The 19,467-nt window shown below is 44.8% G+C and overlaps 1 protein-coding gene across 1 annotated transcript in view; it reads left to right on the top strand.

Moving 5' to 3' along the window:
* Nucleotides 1-19,467, top strand: part of RAB3GAP2 (RAB3 GTPase activating non-catalytic protein subunit 2) — a 2,949,955-nt gene that overhangs the window by 623,791 nt on the left and 2,306,697 nt on the right. Inside the window, exon 4 of the mRNA XM_044061656.1 lies at nucleotides 13,143-13,224. Coding sequence (XP_043917591.1) covers nucleotides 13,143-13,224 — 82 coding nt within the window. The remainder of the gene's footprint in view (nucleotides 1-13,142; nucleotides 13,225-19,467) is intronic.

Raw genomic sequence — 19,467 nt, 5'->3', positions numbered from 1 at the left:
GGTGGAACCATCGGTTCTGAGAACCACATCTGGTGTTTTGGTACCGACCTCCACTCTAATTGCTTCTGTTGAAGGATCTGGGAGCCGACATTCGCCTGTCGGCTCCAGGGGGGTGGGGGGTGGGGTCTGCTCGGACCCTTGTTGAACTCGTCTCTCGCACTTGGAGTTGCGGCGCAGGTAAGTTCGGCACCAACATTGGCCTCGGAGCCATCATTTTTGGTGTCGTGGAGATCTCCGGGTTCTTCGGAACCAAAGACCATCTCGACCCAGGATCGAGGTTCCTTCCAGGTGATGAGGAGCGTGCTTTCCCCTGAGTCTGCTCCACCCTCTGGTCCAGACACTCTTCCCCCAAAGGGCCCAGTGTCAACCTCACTCCACCTCTCCAGCCCAGGTGCAGAGAGCCCATCCTACAGATTACCCCCATAATGGGGAGACCCCTTCTTCCGAGACCTCCCCAGAACATCCCTCTGAGGAAATCCCTTGGAAGCATATAGACTCCCTCGACTCTGTCATGTCGGATACACACTTAGAGGATTCGGAAGGGTCCCTATGTTCACGCTCTGAGGATGTCTCTTTTTCAGACATCCTAGAGATCCTTCAACAGCGGGGTGAATAGAAGTCCCTATCCCCTTCTGAGGATGAGTCTGTTTACCTAGAGTCAGTTCTCGACCCTCCACCTCTTAGGTGTCTCCACCTTTTGACAAACTACTGGGGGTAGTCAGTCGAGTGGCGTGGAGCTCTCCAGAGACAGTGGACCCTGTCCCGAGGAGGCTTAATAAGTTTATCACTGCCCCTGAGGACAAGCAGTTTCTTACAAAAGGTATTCCAGTGGATGCTATGGTGGTGGTAGCGGCCACTAAGAAGGAATTAGCTGAAACTTCTTCATCTGTCCATCTGCCAAATAAAGAATCTTGAACGATGGGCAGATATGGGAAGTGTACGTTTTCCTCAGCGGCATTTACTCTGAGGTCGCTGAATTATCTTTCTCATTTCACAAGACTTCAGATGGATCTCCTCAAGGAGCTAGGAGAATCCCTCCAAGGTGCTACAGCTGAGGTGCTCCTGGAGACGGTAATGGCTCAACTTGCAACCTTAACCTCCATAACATACTCCTCCATGCGCCTGATTTCGTATGCAGCTGATGGAACAAGTAGGGCAGCAGGCACAGGAATTGCTCTGAGGAGATATTCCTGGATGCGGCTTTGTGACTTTGCTGAGCCATTCGTCTTCCTTTACTAACGCCCTTTTTGATGGCTTGTCTTTGTTCGTGCCAAAAGTTAAAGAAACTAACCAGGTGTGAACAGGATGGCAAAACTCTATCTGCCATGGGAGTGTGTTTTTCTGCCCCTACTAGACCTTACCCCAAAGGTCAGAAGAGTGGAAAGATGTGGTTCCGCAAATCACAAGGAGGTTTGTCTGATGCACGTGGTGAATTTTCCCCAGGGGCAGAGGGGGAAATAATAATGGAAGACTCCACCCTTGTGGCATAGGAAGTCCACAGAAACAGGGTGACAGAGATACGTTCTCTGGTAGGCCCTTCCAGCACTCCTGAAAGGAGGCCCGCCTGTCCATCTCTGGAGGTAGTCAGGGGGAGACTATCACTGTACCCAGAAGCCTGGCAAGACATCACCAAAAACAGATGGGTGCAGTCAATCATATCCAAAGGCTACATCATTCTCTTCTTTCATCCACCCAATCCACAGAAATCCATCCCAGACACACCACCCAGTCAAAGGGTTCAAGCAACCCTATAAATCCAACGGTTGTTAGAAAAAAGGGTCGTCCAAAAAGTCCCCGCAGACCAATCAGGAACCGGAATTTACTCTAGATTCTTTTTAGTACCAAAAAAGACAGGGGACTGGACACCAATATTGGACCTCAGCACACTAAAGTCAGTAAAGAAGGAGAAATTTTGAATGGTAACACTGCAGTCCATACTCCCCTTTCTGGGAAAGGACAATTGGATGTGCTCGATAGATCTCCAGGATGCTTACTGTTGCATCAAAATGAACAGGTGCTCCAGGAGATATCTACACTTCTGGCTGGGAGCTAGTCATTACCAATTCAGAGCCTTGCCCTTTGGTCTCATCACAGCCCCCTGGGTGTTCACCAAATGTATGACAGTGGTCACGGCTCACCTGAGGCGTCTAGAATTCCAGGTGATGTCCTTCAAGGATGCATCTGCAGTCATCACATATGAGTTGTCCTGCCTCAGGCAGCCCTTCGGTCAGCCGGATTCCAAAGTCTGGGTCTGGCCTCGGCTGATGTCGCACTTTCCCCGACGTCAGAGCGTCTGGGGTATAAAAGCATCAGCCGACGCCATTTTCCTCAGTCTTTCTTGCCGCGTGGTGCCCGAAGCAGAAGCAGTTCGCAAGTGCCGGTCGGCCAGCTCCTGTGATTCAGCTACCGAAGACTTCGAAAAAGCTAAGTACCCCGTTGGGTACTCTTTCTTGCCTCAGCTGATGTCAGATAAAGTTAATAATTGTTTAACTTGTGGGAAACAAATACCTCATAAGGATTTCCACTCTTACTGCCTCCCCTGCCTAGGCCCAGACCACGACGTCTCGGCCTGTTCAGCCTGTGCTTCCTTCAACCGACGAACTCTTAGGCGTCGGTCGGAGTTTGCAGAGGAATTCTTTGGGGCTAGTTTTGCTTACAAGATGCCGTCGGAGACTCCGACTTCGCATTTAGTTAAAAAATGGAAGGACAAGGACCGACACGTGCGGGCCGCGGTTTCGGCTGAAACCACGGTCAGGCCTATCGCAAGTGTCTCAGTCTCGGCTGAAACAGAGTCCTTGGTACTTCCGATTACCGAAACGGCGCAACCGAGTACCTCGGCCTCGGAGGCCCCGGCCGAGTCGGTTATTGAATTACCTACTGAAACTGGTGTCCAGGAACCTTCCGACACCATTCCTTTAGACAAATCTACTCCTGCACGTGGTGCAGCCAGACCTCCTGCATCCATGTCCATTAAGGCTTTCTCCAGGGCTAAAGCTGCTAAACTTTCTAAAGCTTTGCCTCCCAAGGTTACCTCTCAGAGACCCTCTACTGGCTCACAGATTCTTAGCTTAGCAGAGGATCTTATCTCCTTAATTAGAGGTTCTCAACCTCATCCGGACAGGGGCTCGCAACCACCCCCAGACAAAAGGCATAGGGTTGAGCCCTCTAACCCCCACTCCTCAGATGAGTCCTCTGATGGCTCTACTCTGTCAGACCACCAGGAGGAGGCTTATTCGGCCTACGAGGATTCTGATGCTGAAGCATCCATTCCCTCGGCCTCCCCTCCTGAAGAGTTTTCCTTTGATGAGACATTACACTCTGAGAGAACATTTTCAATGGCAGGGTCAGGAATTCTCTGATTCTAGAAAGAGATTAAGGACCTTTTTACATTTACCTTAGCATAGGCCTTTAGCTATACCTCCTGTTTTGAATGTCATTGATGATGTTTACTCTGATGCTAGTACAACCCCTGACTCTCTCCCTCCGTCTCCTGCCAAACCGGATAGGTACTACAGGGTCCCGGACTCGCATCTTCACCTGTACAAGGCCCACTCTGCTGATCCATTAACTATTTCACAGGGCCCAAAAGGGGTTGCAGCTGCCACTGCTAGAAATCCTCTACCCTCTGAAAGGGAGTCCAGAGCTTTAGAGAGATGGGGTAAAAAAGTATATACTTCTGCAACTCTTTCCATGAGGGCATTAAATTGTCAATTTCATATGATACAGTACCAAGAGTATTTGTTAGATGAATTGCATGAGAAACTGTCTTCATCTGAACCCCTTGATCGCAAATCCCTTCAGGATCTGGTACACAACTCCCAGCAGGTTAATAACCATTTCTTGCAGTGTGGTTATGATGCATTGGAAGCTTCATGTAGGTCAGCTATGACAGGTGCAGTCATACGTAGGCATGCCTGGCTGAAGGAACAATCTCTGCCAGACCATGTTAAAGCTAAGCTTTTGGATGCCCCTATGGAAAAGCAAAAATTATTTGGTTCCAAGAGGTCTTAAAGAAATTTGAAGAAAAGGCAAAATCTGTGCAAACAGTCAAAGACTTTCTGCAAGTCCAACCACCGAGATTCAGCAGAAATTGGCCTACTAAGAATTGGTCCTTTCCGGACTCAGACAGATCTCAGCGAGGCAGGAATAGGCGTGCCAGAGGTAGAGGGCAAGCTAGAGGCTCCTACAGAGGCCGGCAATGGCAGCCTCCCAACCAGAGAGGTAGTGCAGGAACTACAACTACTACACCAGGACAGACTCAATGACTTTGTTTTGACTCCGCCAACCAGGGCTCAATTAGAAGCACCTTTGGGCAGAAAGCTTTCTTTATTTTCAAAAAATTGGCACAGCATTACAAGGGACACATGGACACTGCAAATAATAGACAAAGGATACAGGTTCCATTTCCACACATTGCCAAAAAGAAAAGGCATGCCAAACCTGCCACCGAATCAGAGGGCATAGGCTTTGAAACAAATTTCCAACTTAATACAAATGAAAGCTATAGAAAAGGTTCCTCTTTCAGAACAAGGCAAAGGATTTTACTCCAGACTATTCCTTGTTCCAAGAAAAGAAAATCAATGGAGGCCTATTCTCGACTTGTCCGCACTGAATACTTACCTCATTGTGCCAAAATTCAAAATGCTGACTCTACAGCAACTCCTTCCCATGCTGGGCAAGGGGTCTTGGCTGGTGACTCTAGACCTCAAGGAGGCATACCTGCATGTCCCTATCAGACAAGATTGCAGAAGACACCTCAGATTTCTTGCAGGGTCAGAGCATTATCAATTCTGAGCATTGCCCTTTGGCTTATCTACTGCGCCCAGAGTATTCACGAAATGCCTGGCATCAGTAATTTCACACTGCAGACTTCAGGGGATTCAAATTTACCCATATCTGGACGACTGCCTGATACAAGCGGACAGCAAGCAAACTTTGTTAAAGGACTTGGATTATGCCATCCACCTACTGCAGGCCTTGGGATATACAGTCAACATCCACAAATCAAGACTTGTTCCATCCCAAAGAATAACTTTTCTGGGTGCGGATCTAGACACTGCCACCCAAATGGCCTTTCTCACAGAAGAAAAACAAAAACAGCTACCGGATTACTTCAAGAATCTGACAAGACAAACTCAGCTGACTGCAAGGAAAATCCTGCAGGCCCTGGGTTACATGGCATCTTGCATTCTTCTGATTCCACAAGCAAGACTGCATATGAGAAAATTACAATGGTACCTGAGAAGTTTATGGACTCAGCACAGTCACAGTTTAGAAACTTTGATCCCACTCATTCCATGCCTCCAAAAGGAATTTCTGTGGTGGGCTCGAGCCTGCCAGTCGAACAGTGGGTTACCCTTCAGCAAGCCAAGAGCCAACCAAACCATCACTACGGACGCTTCAGACCAAGGTTGGGGAGCACACATGGAGGGCAGATGTATCCAAGGGCTATGGTCACAAAGGGAGCTATGCATGCACATAAACCAAAAGGAAATGCTGGCAGTGATGCATGCAATCGAGGCCTTCAAACTTTTTCTTCATCAGGGCCATCTACTCATAAGGACAGACAACACCACAGTGATGTGGTACATAAACAAGCAAGGGGGCACACATTCCTACCCTCTTTGCAGACTGGCAATGAACCTATGGGAACTTTCCTTGAAACTCAACATACAGCTGCAGTCTCAGTTTGTGCCAGGGAAAGACAATATACTGGCGGATAGCTTAAGCAGAAATATCATGGATGCACATGAATGGATGCTGCACCCAGACATCTTCTTACTCATAACACAATCATGGGGAAGGCCGGAAATAGATCTGTTTGCCTCCCTCCACAATCATCAACTGAAGAAATTCTGCTCAAGGACATACCACCCACAAGCATGGAAAGTGGACGCTCTCTCTTTCAGCTGGAAACCTCTAACAGTTTATGCTTTTCCACCTCTCCCATTAATGACCAAGGTCTTACTGAAGATCAGAACAGAGCAGCCCAGAGTGATTCTGATAGCTCCAAACTGGCCAAGACAGCACTGGTATCCACTGTTAAAGAGCATGTCACATACGAAACCGTGGCCTCTCCCTCTATGGCCACTTCTACTGACACAGCACAATTTCAAGACTTTGCATTCCAACCTAAAAACCTTGCAACTAACTGCCTGGAAAATACCTTGACTTCTCCTCAGGATAAATTATCCCAGAGAGTGAAGGATATTATTATGGAAGCTCGACAGCCTTCCACAAGGAAGGCATATTCAGCAAAATGGAAAAGATTTCACACTTGGAACACAACAAAGGGCCTAGATGTGACAGTGTTGAACATGGCACACATACTGGAATATTTGGCAGAATTATTCCACAACGGCCTGTCCTACTCTTCCATTAAGATACATGCCTCAGCAATTTCAGCAGAATACAATGTTGATCCACCTGTCTTCTCTCATCCTCTCCTGAGACAGTTTCTAAGAGAAATCAAAAACATCAATCCTCCAAGGAAACCACCTCTACCTACTTGGGACCTTAACTTCGTGTTGGAAAAACTAACACTTCCTCCCTTTGAACCAGCAGCATCTGCGGATCTACAGTATCTGTCTTGGAAAACTGCCTTCCTTCTGGCCATAACCTCAGCAAGAAGAGTATCTGAGTTACAAGCTCTAATGGCAGTACAGCCATTTCTTATCTTTCATCAGGACAGAGTTTCATTGAGAACCAATCCTACATTTATGCCAAAGGTGGTATCCAGGGTATCTCTGAATCAAGCTGTTCACTTGCCTACCTTCTTCCCACAACCACAGAACAAAGGGGAGAAACTTCTGCACACCCTGGACATACACAGACAGTTGCGCTACTACTTGGACAGAACTAAAAGTTACAGAAAGACTGACCAGCTGTTTGTAGCATATGCTGCTGGGGCACAAGGAAAAGCAATTTCCAAACAGACATTTTCAAAATGGATAGGAAATTGCATTCGTTTTTGTTACTCCTTTCATGGAAAAACTGTGCCAGCTAACATTAGACCTCATTCCACGAGAGCCACAGTCACCTCCACAGCCTTCCTAAGAGGGGTGGCTACCAAGGACATTTTAGAAGCTGCTACATGGAGCTCCATGCATACATTTGCCAAGCATTACAATTTACCTTTATATTCCAGATTCAGAGCGGCTTTACTACGGCAGTCCTGCAGGGTATTTTAGCTACACCATCCTTTACTTAGTACCTCCTCCCCCAGATTGGCTATGGTATTCTACCCATATGTGATGACTGCAGATGCATCCTTGAAGGACATAGTACAGTTTTGTACCTACCATAAATGTAGATGTCAGATAGGTATGCATCTGCAGTCAGGTTTACCCTCCCTCTTTCCCCTCTGTGGTATTTTTTGGGTGCTTATCCACTCATAGTGGTATTTCTTGGGTACTTTCCCCTCTTATAGCTAGCTGGGGGAATCTATTATGGTGTATTTGTTTTTATAGTACTGTGCATGTTTGGATTTGTTTTTTAAAAGGCATCTCTCCAAATATTAGCCTTCCTTAGAGGGCACCTGGCATCTGGGGCAAGAAAAACTGAGGAAAATGGCGTCGGCTGATGCTTTTATACCCCAGACGCTCTGACGTCGGGGAAAGTGCGACATCAGCCGAGGCCAGACCCAGACTTTGGAATCCGGCCGACCGAAGGGCTGCCTGAGGCAGGACAACCCATATGTGATGACTGCAGATGCATACCTATCGGACATCTACATTTATGGTAGGTACAAAACTGTACTTTTCCATACTTAGACGACTGGCACCTGACTGCCACCACCGAGCATCTACTAATCAGGACAAGGGACACTACACTTCATCTCTGTTCAGAGTTAGGCATTACAGTCACTTTTGAAAAATCTGCTTTCTTGCCTTCTCGACATATTACCTTTATAGGAGCAGATTTAAATTAAAAAAGCATGGTAGCAAAACTGCCCGCAGAGTGTCTTAACACTATGCCGTCCGGTATCAGTCCTGTTGTTCTGGGTTCAATGGCAGCAGCAATAACCTTGGTTCTTTTGGCCCGTCTACACTTGAGAATACTACAATGGATTCTCTTCACTCAATGGTCCATGCAGGAGTTGTCCATGTCAGACAAAATTTTAATAAAGACACATGCAAAAAGGATCTTCATTGGTGGATCCAGTCTACACAGGTGGCATTAGGCAGACCATTTCTTCTTCCCCAACCAGTAGCGACTGTGACCACAGACGCTTCCCAGATAAGGTGGGGAGGGCATTATCTGGGACAGACTGTCCAAGGGACTTGGCAGAATCCTGAATACCATCTGCACATCAATGTCCTGGAGATGAGAGCGGTGCTCATGGCCTTTGCAGGCATTTCAAAACTCTCTTCCTTCAGGGACAATTGCAGTTCAATCAGACAACATGTCTGTGGTATGGTACATCAGCAAACAAGGTGGAACTAGATCCTACCCCTTATGTTGAGAGGCCCAGAGAGTTTAGCAATGGGCAGTCTCTTCTCAATGCTTTCTCAATGTGATGCGATGCATATTCCGGGGAAATCCAACGTGATAGCGGACAAGCTGAGCAGGGCAATCTTAATGCCACACGAGTGGTCCCTGAAACAGGAAGTTGCAAACAAAGTTTTTCACAAATGGGACCAGCCATGCTGCAACCTTTTTGCCACGTCCATCAATGCCAGATGCAGCAGCTTCTTTCACCTAATCCCCGCTACGGGGTAGTCACCCAGGGATGCACTTGTCCATGATTGGCCCTCGGGACTTCTCTATGCTTTCCCACCTTTTCCCCTTATACTGAAGGTAATCCAGAAAGCGAAGTTGAGTCGCAAGATAATTCTCATCGCTCCTTACTGGCCTCATCAGATATGGTTCCCCTTCCTATGGTCTTATCTACAGGAGGATCCTTGGATCCTGGACCTAGTGCCATATCTCTTGACTCATCAGTCCGGGTCTCTCCATCCCTCCATCCAAACTCTCCAGCTCACAGCTTGGTTACTCCTCTTCCAGTCTTAGCCAGGCTTCCAGAATTATTCCCAGCAGTGAGACATATTTTAGTGTCTGAGCACAAAAGCTCTACAAGAAAGCTCTATGCTAGTAAGTGGAATAGATTTTCTTTTTTTGGCGAACAAAAACCAATTGGACCCTCTCACAGCTCCCATTTCATCCATCCTGGAATTCCTGACTGAAATTTTTAATCAAGGGTTGGCAGCCGCTACTGTTCGGGTTCAGCTGGCAGCTATTTCTTACTTTCGCATAGGCATGAAGGGTTCAGATATGTCTCACAGACTGTGTAAAGCTTTTTTTGAGGGGCACATTCCTCCTAAGACCCCCTATAAAAGAACCTCCATCACTGTGGGATCTAAATTTGGTATTAGCATCCTTGATATTGCCTTCCTTTGAGCCAGCTTCTTCTCGTCCCTTAAAGTTCTTATCTTGGAAGACTCTTTTTCTAGTGTCCATCACTTCAGCTAGAAGAGTTTCTGAATTACAAGCTCTGTCTATTCGTCATCCTTAATTGGTTTTCCACAAGGACAGAGTCTCCCTCAGAACAAATCCCTCTTTCTTACCTAAGGTGTGTTCTAAAGCCAATCTAAATCAATCCATTGAGTTACCAGTATTTTTCCCAAATTATGGCAACAAGGCAGAATATCATCTCCATCAGCTGGATGTTCATAGACAAATCTGACCAGCTATTTGTATCCTTTGTGGAAAACAGAAAAGGAGCCCCATTTTCTAATGTTACATTGTCTAAATGGCTTACAAACACAATCACTTATGCTTATAGCTCTCAACAAATATACCTTCCAAGTAAAATTCGAGGACACTCTACAAGAGCTGTCTACCTCCACTGCTTTTCAAGCCAGACTACCTTTGGATTCAATTTTTGCTGCATCCACACATGCCCCAGGATTCCCACTCCTCTTTTCTTGATGCACTGGAAAATATTAAGGTACAACCCAACACTCTAGTAATGGGTGATTTCAACTACCCTACCATTAACTGGGAAAACTACTCATGTACCAGCTCTTTTGCTCAACGTTTTCTGGAAATCATCAATTCCAACGCTTTGGATCAACTTATCCGCACCCCCACCAGAGGCAGCAATATCCTAGACCTGGTCATCACCAACATGGGTGACTGGTGTTCCACACCAGAAGTCAACTCCTCGTTGGTCAGATCCGACCACAAGCTAATCACCCTAGACATCCACATCCCGCTCCCACCCCCCATTAGGAAAACAATCGTAAAAAATTTCTCCAAAGCCAACTTCACGCTTCTTAAGACAGAAGTGGCAAACTTCATGACACCCATGCAGATGGACAATAGAGGTACGACTGCTGAATCCTACAAAAATGCACTTTATAAGCACTTACACAAGTGCATGGATCGTGCTATGCCTAACAGAACCAATATGCTATCCTCCAAAAAAAGGAAGCCAGTCTGGTGGTCTTCTGCCATAAACAAACTCTACAACAGAAGAAAGAAACTGTTGCAAAAAAGAGTAAAATCCCACGATTGGAGGAACTCCCTGGTCAGCCTCAGTAAGAAGCTGAGATCCCTCATAAAATCCTCCAAAGCTAGTTATGAAAACAAAATTGCCACTGATTCTAAAGACAACCACAACACATTCTATAGCTATGTCAAAAATCTCAATGGCAACACTCAGATCTGCTCTGAGTTACAGCACAATGACACTAAATATGCAGAACCAGCTGATATTGCCAACATTCTGGCAGATGTTCAGTGCTAACTTTACCCCCCTCTCACTCCCTAAAGGGCCCATCTTTATACCGGAAGAATGCAAAGTTCCTGTAATCACGGCTGCACAGGTAAAAACTTCACTCTCCAAAGCCAAGAACACAGCATCCATGGGACCTGACAACATCCCAGGCTGCCTTCTACATGAACTACAGAATGAACTGGCACCCCACCTAAGTACCATGTTCAATCATAGCCTCACCTCAGGCTTTGTGCCCATTGAATGGCACATTGTGACAGTTATCCCACTCCACAAAGGGGGGGGGGCCACAACAGACCCCGGGAACTACCGCCTCATTAGCCTGACGAGCCTCGTCTGCAAGGCCATGGAATGTATCATCATGGAACTCATAAACAAAGACATTGGAGATCTCCAAACCCTGGACCCCACACAGTTTGGGTTTGTAAAAGGCAGATCATGTCTCTTAAACCTGATAGACTTCTTTGAAGTAGTCACCAAAGCCATAGATGAGGGTAAGGTGGTTCACACAGCCTATCTAGATCTCGATGCTCAACACCATCCCCCACTCTGGAATTATAGATAAACTCACTAAACTAGGTATAAATCCCTATGTCACAAGATGGGTTGCCAACTGGCTTACTGAAATAACCCATACTGTGAAAGTAGCAGACTCCAAATCAGACTTCAGACCAGTGACAAGTGGAGTACCACAGGGTTCAGTCCTGGGTCCTCTCCTGTTTGGTATCTACTTCTCTGAAGTACAGGCTAACACAGAAGGTCTTTGGCTAACTAAATTCACAGATGACTGCAAACTAGGAGCCATAATTGAAACTCCTAACTATGTGGACATCCTGCAAAAGGGCCTCACTGAGACAGATGCCTGGTGTCAAAGACATGGTCTCAAGCTCATTGTCAAAAAGTGCACTGTCATCCCCTTTGGTAAAAATTCTGTACCCATGAACTACAACATAGGCTGTAGTATACTTAACACCGAAAGTGTAATAAGAGACCTTGGGACACAGGTGGACAGTAGCTTCTCCTTTGATAATCACATCGCCAAAGTGGTCAGGAAATCCTTCTACGTGGCACACCTCATCACAAAAGGTTTCTCATCCAGAAAAAAAGAGGTCATTGTTCCCCTCTACTCATCACTCATTAGACCCATTATAGAGTACAACGCCCCTTTTGGTATGTACCTCACAAGACATCTACAACAACTGGAAAGGCCGCAAAAATACCTCACAAAGAGGATTACTGGCCTCAAACAGATGCCTTACGCAGACCGTCTCAAAAACTCCAGCTTTACTCCATTGCATATCGCCTACTCAGAGGCGATCTCTGCCTAACATACAAAGCTATGTCAAACCCAGAGCTGTTGGACATGCTCCACTTAAAGAAATCCCAATCCCTCCGAGCTACACGCTCTAGGGACCTAAACCTTGTCACCACAACAAACAGAACATGTTGGAGGGATAGATTCCTGTCCCAGAGACTTGCCATACTCTGGAACAGACTACCTGTCTATGTCAAACAGAGCTCCTCATTAGCACTCTTCAAGAAAAATCTTGATGATTGGATGGGTAATAGGAAATTTGCCCCGAGGATCACTTCTGTGGTTCTGCTTGACAGGGGCACAGGAAAATAATTTTCTTGGGTGGCGAAAGCCAGGGTACATTTTTGGCTAGGCTTGTATAGGCCCTAGGGCCAATATCCTAGTACCTACCTATGAACCTTTTTTACTCATTACAAAGTAGATGTGGCCTCCCGGAACAGGGCTTCCTTTGGTTCCACTTTTCTGAAGAGTTTATTCCTTTGAGCCACTCAAGAAAGTAGGTGCTGGGGACGCTGTCACAACCAGCAAAAATGAAAGCGAGATAAGACAACATAACATGAAGTTATGTACTCACTATAACATTCCATGTTTGTTGTCCAGTATCTCGCCTTCACTCTTGTGTCCCTCCCTCCCTTCCCCTTTCCTGGATGATTTGGAGGAGTCCTTTGGCCCAATACCTTGTTCCCCTCTTGTGTTTGGGGGTCTGTTAAGATTCGTGCCTTATTGTTGTACATATGTGTATATATTTCTATATATTTATGTGTGTAATTCTTTCTAAATTACACACTCTCATGTTAGTCTAGGGTTATTATCTTACCAAACGAGATCTGGGTATCTGCTGCTAGGCTTCATTTGATAGAGTGCAGTCTCTAGCCAGTAAAGAGCTCTCGAACTTTAGTATAGGCCGAGTCGGAACTGGTGCTCGGTTCTGAACCCATCCAGCAAAATGAAGGCGAGATACTGGACAACAAACATGGAACGTTATGGTGAGTACATAACTTCTTTTTTGTGGCTTCCTTTTATTATTTCTTTCTTTTTGTTAACATTGATGACAGACACACAGACTAAGTTTGTATTATGTTTTAACAGCTAAATGGAGAACGAATGACAAAGGCCAAGATGAAATGCAGTATTCTGTTACTTGGAGTGGCTCCTTGAATGTGGAAGAAGGGTAGGTACCTTATCATTCATTACTCTGTTACGGCAAACATTTCATTGTACTGCACATTTTTAAATGTGTAATTTTTAGTAAGATCCTTTACATAGTAAGGAAATGTACTTTTAAAGTTACCGTACCACTTGCAGATCATAACATGAATAGTCTGTCTCAACATCTGTCTGTGTGGTCTATTATCTGAAAGTGCTACATCAACTTTGAAAGCCTGTTTTAAATGTCTGACTAGGACTGGCCTGTACTGACGCCATTCAAGCTGTTTTCTTCATCTTTTTCTGTTTTTTCCTGCCATGCTGTACAGCTGAACTTGGCAGTAATGTTAGTCAACTTATAGTTTCATTTAATTCCATAGTGCTGGAATTTACTTGCATTCAGCAATTAAATATTTGTTTTGTTTCTTTTTGAGGACATTACATTTGCAGTGGCTTATATCTAATAAATGTCAGTGCCAGAAGTAAATTTGAATGTCAGACTTGTATACCCAGTGCACGTTGTGCCTTGGCTGAAGGTGTGACACATTTGCCTTACACTATTTTCAAGCTTTTAGATTTTTTTAAGGAATACTCACTGAAGATGGAGGAGGATACTGGACTCATTTCTGTTTGCTAATAAATTGGCCAAGATGGATGATACCTCCTCCCTGGAGTAGACTGGTGATGGTAAGTGAAAAGGAATTTTTTTTTCACCCACATTTAAAATATGTCTATCTCATTATAGACATGGTTACACTAAGTTCATGTCTAAATATGAGAAAGGCCTAAAGAACAAAATCGCAAGTAGAATATAGTAGGAGGGACAACCGGAAAATGTCCTTCCATTTCATTGTTGCAGTATTCATCACATTTGGGATCCCCTGCCAAGAGTGGCCCAATGTCCAGCCTGTATACCAAAGCTTTTAGGTTGCTTTAAGGTATGATCCAAAAAAAACAAGTAGAGCCAGCAAACTGTGACCAGGAAAGGACATTTATTGATTATAATAGCATAAAAACAAATAACCAGACTGGTTTCGGCTGGTGGAAAAACACAGCCTTCATCAGTGTAAACCAGAAAAGTCAAATGCTACAGTTTAAATACATACAAGTTCAACTCCATTGGCTCATTTTCAAAATTGCTCATTAAGGCCAGGTGGGAACAATCCACCTAGTTTTACAATCCATTTCTTTTCTTTAGAATCTAGAATGGAATGCCATCCGGTTTTGTTGGATTTATTGCCCTTGACCATATCAATAATCATAAAAGTGAATTTTGCAGTTTTGTGTGCCAGACAGTGTTTATACAAAGCATTATTAGCTTTTTTATTTTTAATGTTGCTTACATGTTCAGAAATTCTATGCCTGAGAGGATGAGATGTTTGTCCAATGTAAAAGGACCTGGAGGTGCATGTTGCCAAATAGACTAGCCAGTCGCTGCTGCAATTAGCAAAAAATTGGAGGTCATAGACCATGGCACAATTTCTACTGGTAAATTGTTTAGACTTGGTGACTTTATCACAATTGTTACAGTGGCCACATGGGAAGCAGCCAATCAAAGGTTCACCAGTCAAGGTGGTTTGTTGCAAGTGTGTGCCCAGTGTCATGTGTATGTTTGTAAGGATTGAAGCAAGATGCCAAGTTCTTACCTTTGCGAAATGAAAACAGGCATCTGTCCGGTATTATATTAGCTAATTCTTGATCACATTGTAATATGTTCCAGTGTCTGTGTATGCTGTTTATTAATAAATCAGAGTTTCTGGCATAAGTGGTTACAAACCTGATAGGTTGTGGTTCATCCCTGTTCCATGGTTTGTAGGTTAACAAGTCCTCCCTGTGTAGTGTGTTGGCCCAGTTGCTGGCTTGCAGAACATGTCCCGTCTGGTATCCCCTGGATCTGAATCTGTTGGTTAGGTCCCGTCTGTGTTCTTGAAAAGAAGCTTCATGGGAACAAATACGCCTCATACGTATAAATTGAGAATCCGGGATGTTTCTAGCAATGTGAGGTGGATGAAAGCTTGATGCATGAAGGACAGTGTTATATTCGGGGTACTTCCTGAAGACCTGTGTGCTTAAAGTGTGATCAGGTTGTCTATTGATCAAAACATCAAGAAAGATAATGACACTTACATGATAGTTTGCTGTAAATTGTAGACCCCATTTGTTGTCATTCAGGTAAGAAATGAATTCAGTTAAATACTCCACATCTGCCCTCCATACCATCCAGCAATCATCCAGATAATGTCTCCAGATGTTGATTTCATCCAGATATATGTTATGGCTGTTGTCATAAATGATTTGATCTTCAATGAAGGCCATGAAAAGGTCAGCATAGATGGGGGCAAAGGATGCCCCCATTGCTGTCCCCTTAGTCGGTCAATAGCAAGTATCCTGATAAAAGAAGACGTTGTTGGTAAGGACATGTTCTGCAAGACCAACCAAAAAAAGAATTGAAATCTGGTTCATATAAACGTGCCACATTTAGCCAATGGGCCAGAGCTTCCAAACCTAACTTGTGTGGGATGTTGGTATATAGGGCGCTGACATCAAGTGTGCACATTAACCAACCCGGTTCCAACTGTGTGTCAGAAATAATTTGTAGAAATTCAGTAGTGTCCTGTAAACGGGAACAAACCCGTGATAATAAATGCTTTAGATATTTGGTCAGAAATATGGATAGTGGTTCCGTGATGTATCCCCTACCTGACACAATAGGTCTACCTGGTGGATTGACTGGATCCTTGTGTATCTTGGGTAAAAAAATAGATGTATTGATTAGCAGAGTCCTGAATAGTTAGCTGCTGCAGCATATTAGCTGTAATGATACCTTCATCCCTAGCAATGGACAGAAAGTCATCAATCTGCTTCTTAAATCTAAAAGTGGGGTTGATTGACATTTCAGCATAATAGCGTCTGTCTGAAAGTTGTCTCTTGGCCTCCTTATCATAGTCTAACCAGTTCATGACTACTACTGCCCCACCTTTGTCAGCAGAAATGATGACTATGCCCCTGTTATTCTGTAATTCGAAAATTGCCTGTTTCTCACTCAGTGACAGGTTATTAGGTTTGAAACGAGTGTCAGAGCTAGAATAGTGCAGATCTTTGAGAATGCTGCTCTGAAACTGGTGTACAATGGGATGCATGGGAGGAAAGTATCTGGATTTGTGATATAAAAATTTGTCAGTATTGTAATTACTGTCCACATCACCAAACTGCAGCTTAAGATTTAGAATTATGCAAAAAGACCTAACGTCTTGTGCCAGGACATCCTCAGATACCACAAAACCAGGGATAAAAGTAAGACCTTTATTGAGAATAGACAAATGAGTGGGTGACAAGACAAAGTCTGATAAATTTAAAGCATTTGCATTCTTGTTTATTTCTGCGTTACTAGTTTCAACAGACTTTGAATGTTGTTGATTTTTCCTGTGCTTCCTCCCCCCTCGTTTATATTTTGTCCTAAAGGGACAAACCCCTGTGTCCTTTTGGGGGTCGGTGAATCTGATACTAAATGTGTATCACTGTCTGTGCAGGATGATGGGTCATCAGTGGATGAACCATAGTCTGTGGTCCGTTTCCTAAGGATAGGCTTGGGCCTTTTTCTTTTTGGAGTTCTAGCTGGATTTGGTGTAAATCTAACATGTTTGTTAGAATTACTAAAAGGGTTGGCACCCTGGTAATCTAGTTGATCACGCTGGAATTTTTAAATTTTTCTGATCTTGAGTTGCTCCTCAAGGTTGCTAAGATCATTTGCTACCTTGTTCAAATGATTAGTAAAAAAACTGTCACCCTCAAATTGTTGTACTTCATTGCACAATTCAGTAACTATATTGATCTCACGGTCAATTACTCTATCATGGTACTTGGCCAAAGCTTCAACAAAGGACATTGTGGCCTGTTGTTGTATAGCTGCCCAATTTATACATATGAGGCGGATTTGTTCCCATGAAGCTTCTTTTCAAGAACACAGACGGGACCTAACCAACAGATTCAGATCCAGGGGATACCAGATGGGACATGATGTTCTTCATCTCACATTGCTGCAGTCCTAACACTTGGGTAGTCCGCTGTCCCAGTCGGCCCGAATACCAAAGTATAAGGCTGACGTCGGTCAAGGCGCATTTGTCTGACATCAGGACGTCAGGGTACAAATGCGCATGACCGACGTCATATCCTCAGTCTTTTTTGCCGCATGGTCCGATGCAGAAGCAGTATTGCGAGTGCAGGTTGGCGTTCTGAAATTTTCTAAAGTCGGAGTTTCAGACCGAATCAAAGTTGGCTAAGTACCCCGTTGGGGAATATTTTGTTTTTTTCTTGCCTCAGTATTTAACCAGATGTCAGAAAAAGTGAATAACTGTATTTCTTGTGGGAAACAGATACCTCATAGAGATTACCATACATTGTGTATACCTTGCTTAGGGCCTGAGCACGACGTTGTTGGCTGTCGCTCTTGTGCTAGATTTAACAAACGCACTATTAAGAGAAGATTAGATTGTGCCAGGTTAGTTTTGGGAAGCGTTGTAATTACAACATGCCGTCGGATGCTCCGACGCCCGCTTTGTCTAAAAAGCGCAAGGACAAAGCAGTGAAGCCTAGGGTGGAAGAACCGTCTGTCCCGGACGTCGGTTCTTTAGAGGGCTCGGTGGAGCCGGTGGTTCTACCAGAAGTTCCTTTGGATTCTCAGGGAGAGACTTTACTGTTACAAGATGTGTCCTCTCAGGAGGTAGGCCAGGCTGAAGGGGCTTCTCAGGTAGCTGTTCTCCCCTCCCTTCCTAAGGTGGTTAGGCCCTCCCCTTCTGTTTCCATGGCTCCTTCTAGGGGCAGGCCAGGGTTAACCTCAGTGGGGGTCTCCCCTAGTTCTTCAGGGTCTCTGCCTAAGAAACATATGCTTAAAATGGCAGAAGATTTGATTACTATGATTAGAGGTTCTATACCCCCCCCCTGATAAGAGGCCTAGGGTGGAACCTGAGCTTGAGAGTTTTGAGCAGTGTTCGGAGGCTTCTGAGTCTTCGGCTGAAGACTTGCAGGAGTATCCTCCTTATTCTGATTCTGATGTAGATGACTCTACACCTTCGGCTTCTCCTCCTGAGGATTTTTCTTTTTCAGAGACCCTTCATTCCATGAGGGAGCATTTTAAATGGGAAGGTCAAGATTTCTCTGATTCTAGGAAAAGGCTTAGGGAATTTTTGTTTCTACCCCAGCATAGGCCTTTAGCTATACCTCCTGTTCTGGACGTGGTAGAGGATGTTTTGCAGAGGCTTCCCTGAACCCTGATTCTTTGCCTCCTGCCCTAGTTAAACGGGACAGGTATTATAGGGTGCCTGAAGCTGATAAGTATCGTTTTAAGAGCCCTAGGGCAGACCCAGAAACTGTTTCTCAGGGCCCTAAAGGTGTTAAGGCTTCTGTTGTTAAAAATCCTGTTCCTTCTGATAAAGAGGCAAGGGCTTTGGATAGATGGGGGAAAAAGGTGTATACTTCTTCCACTTTAGCCATGAGGGCTTTGAATTGCCAGTTTCACATGTTGAAATACCAAAATTATCTCCTTTCACAATTGAAGTCTAAGGTAGATGCTCTGGCGGAAGGTATTGAGTGTAAAGAGTTGCAGGATTTAGTTCATGTTTCAGAACAGGTGGGTAAGCATTCCTTGCAATGTGGCTTTGATGCTGTACAGGCCTCTTCGAGGGTAGCAGCCACTGGTTCTGTTCTTCGCAGGCACGCCTGGCTCAGGGATCAGAATTTAGCTGAACATGTAAAGACAAGGATTTTAGATGCTCCTTTACAATCTGATGTGTTATTTGGTGCGCCTGTGGACGCAGTTTTAAAGAAAATGGAGTACAAGGCTAAGTCTATGCAGACTGTTAAAGATTTTTTGCAGGTTCAGCCTCCAAAGTTTAGTAGAAATTGGCCTACTAAGGGGTGGACTTATCCTTCTTATGATTCTCAGTCTAGGGGTAGATCTAGACGTGGTAGGGGCAGAGCTCAAGGTTCTTTTAGGCCTAGAACAGGCAGTTCGCCTGCCCAGTCTTCTGGTGAGGGCAGGGGTCAGTCCTTTCGTAAGCAGACCCAATGACTTGCCTTTTCAGCTGCCAGAGCCTTCTCTTCTGGCAGCACCTTTGGGAGGAAGGCTGGCACTTTTCAAAGAAAACTGGAGTGTTATTACCCAAGACAGATGGGTATTGGATATCATTCACCACGGTTACAGGTTTTATTTCCATACCTTGCCTCCTTTAAAAGGCATGCCAGACATTCCTCCTATACAAAGAAAAGAGGC

Source organism: Protopterus annectens, chromosome 1.part0 (genome assembly GCF_019279795.1).
Source record: "Protopterus annectens isolate FY-2018-M chromosome 1.part0, PAN1.0, whole genome shotgun sequence".
NCBI lineage: Eukaryota > Metazoa > Chordata > Ceratodontiformes > Protopteridae > Protopterus > Protopterus annectens.
Note: the sequence above shows the minus strand (reverse complement) of the source record. Positions and strands in the feature narration are given on the sequence as shown.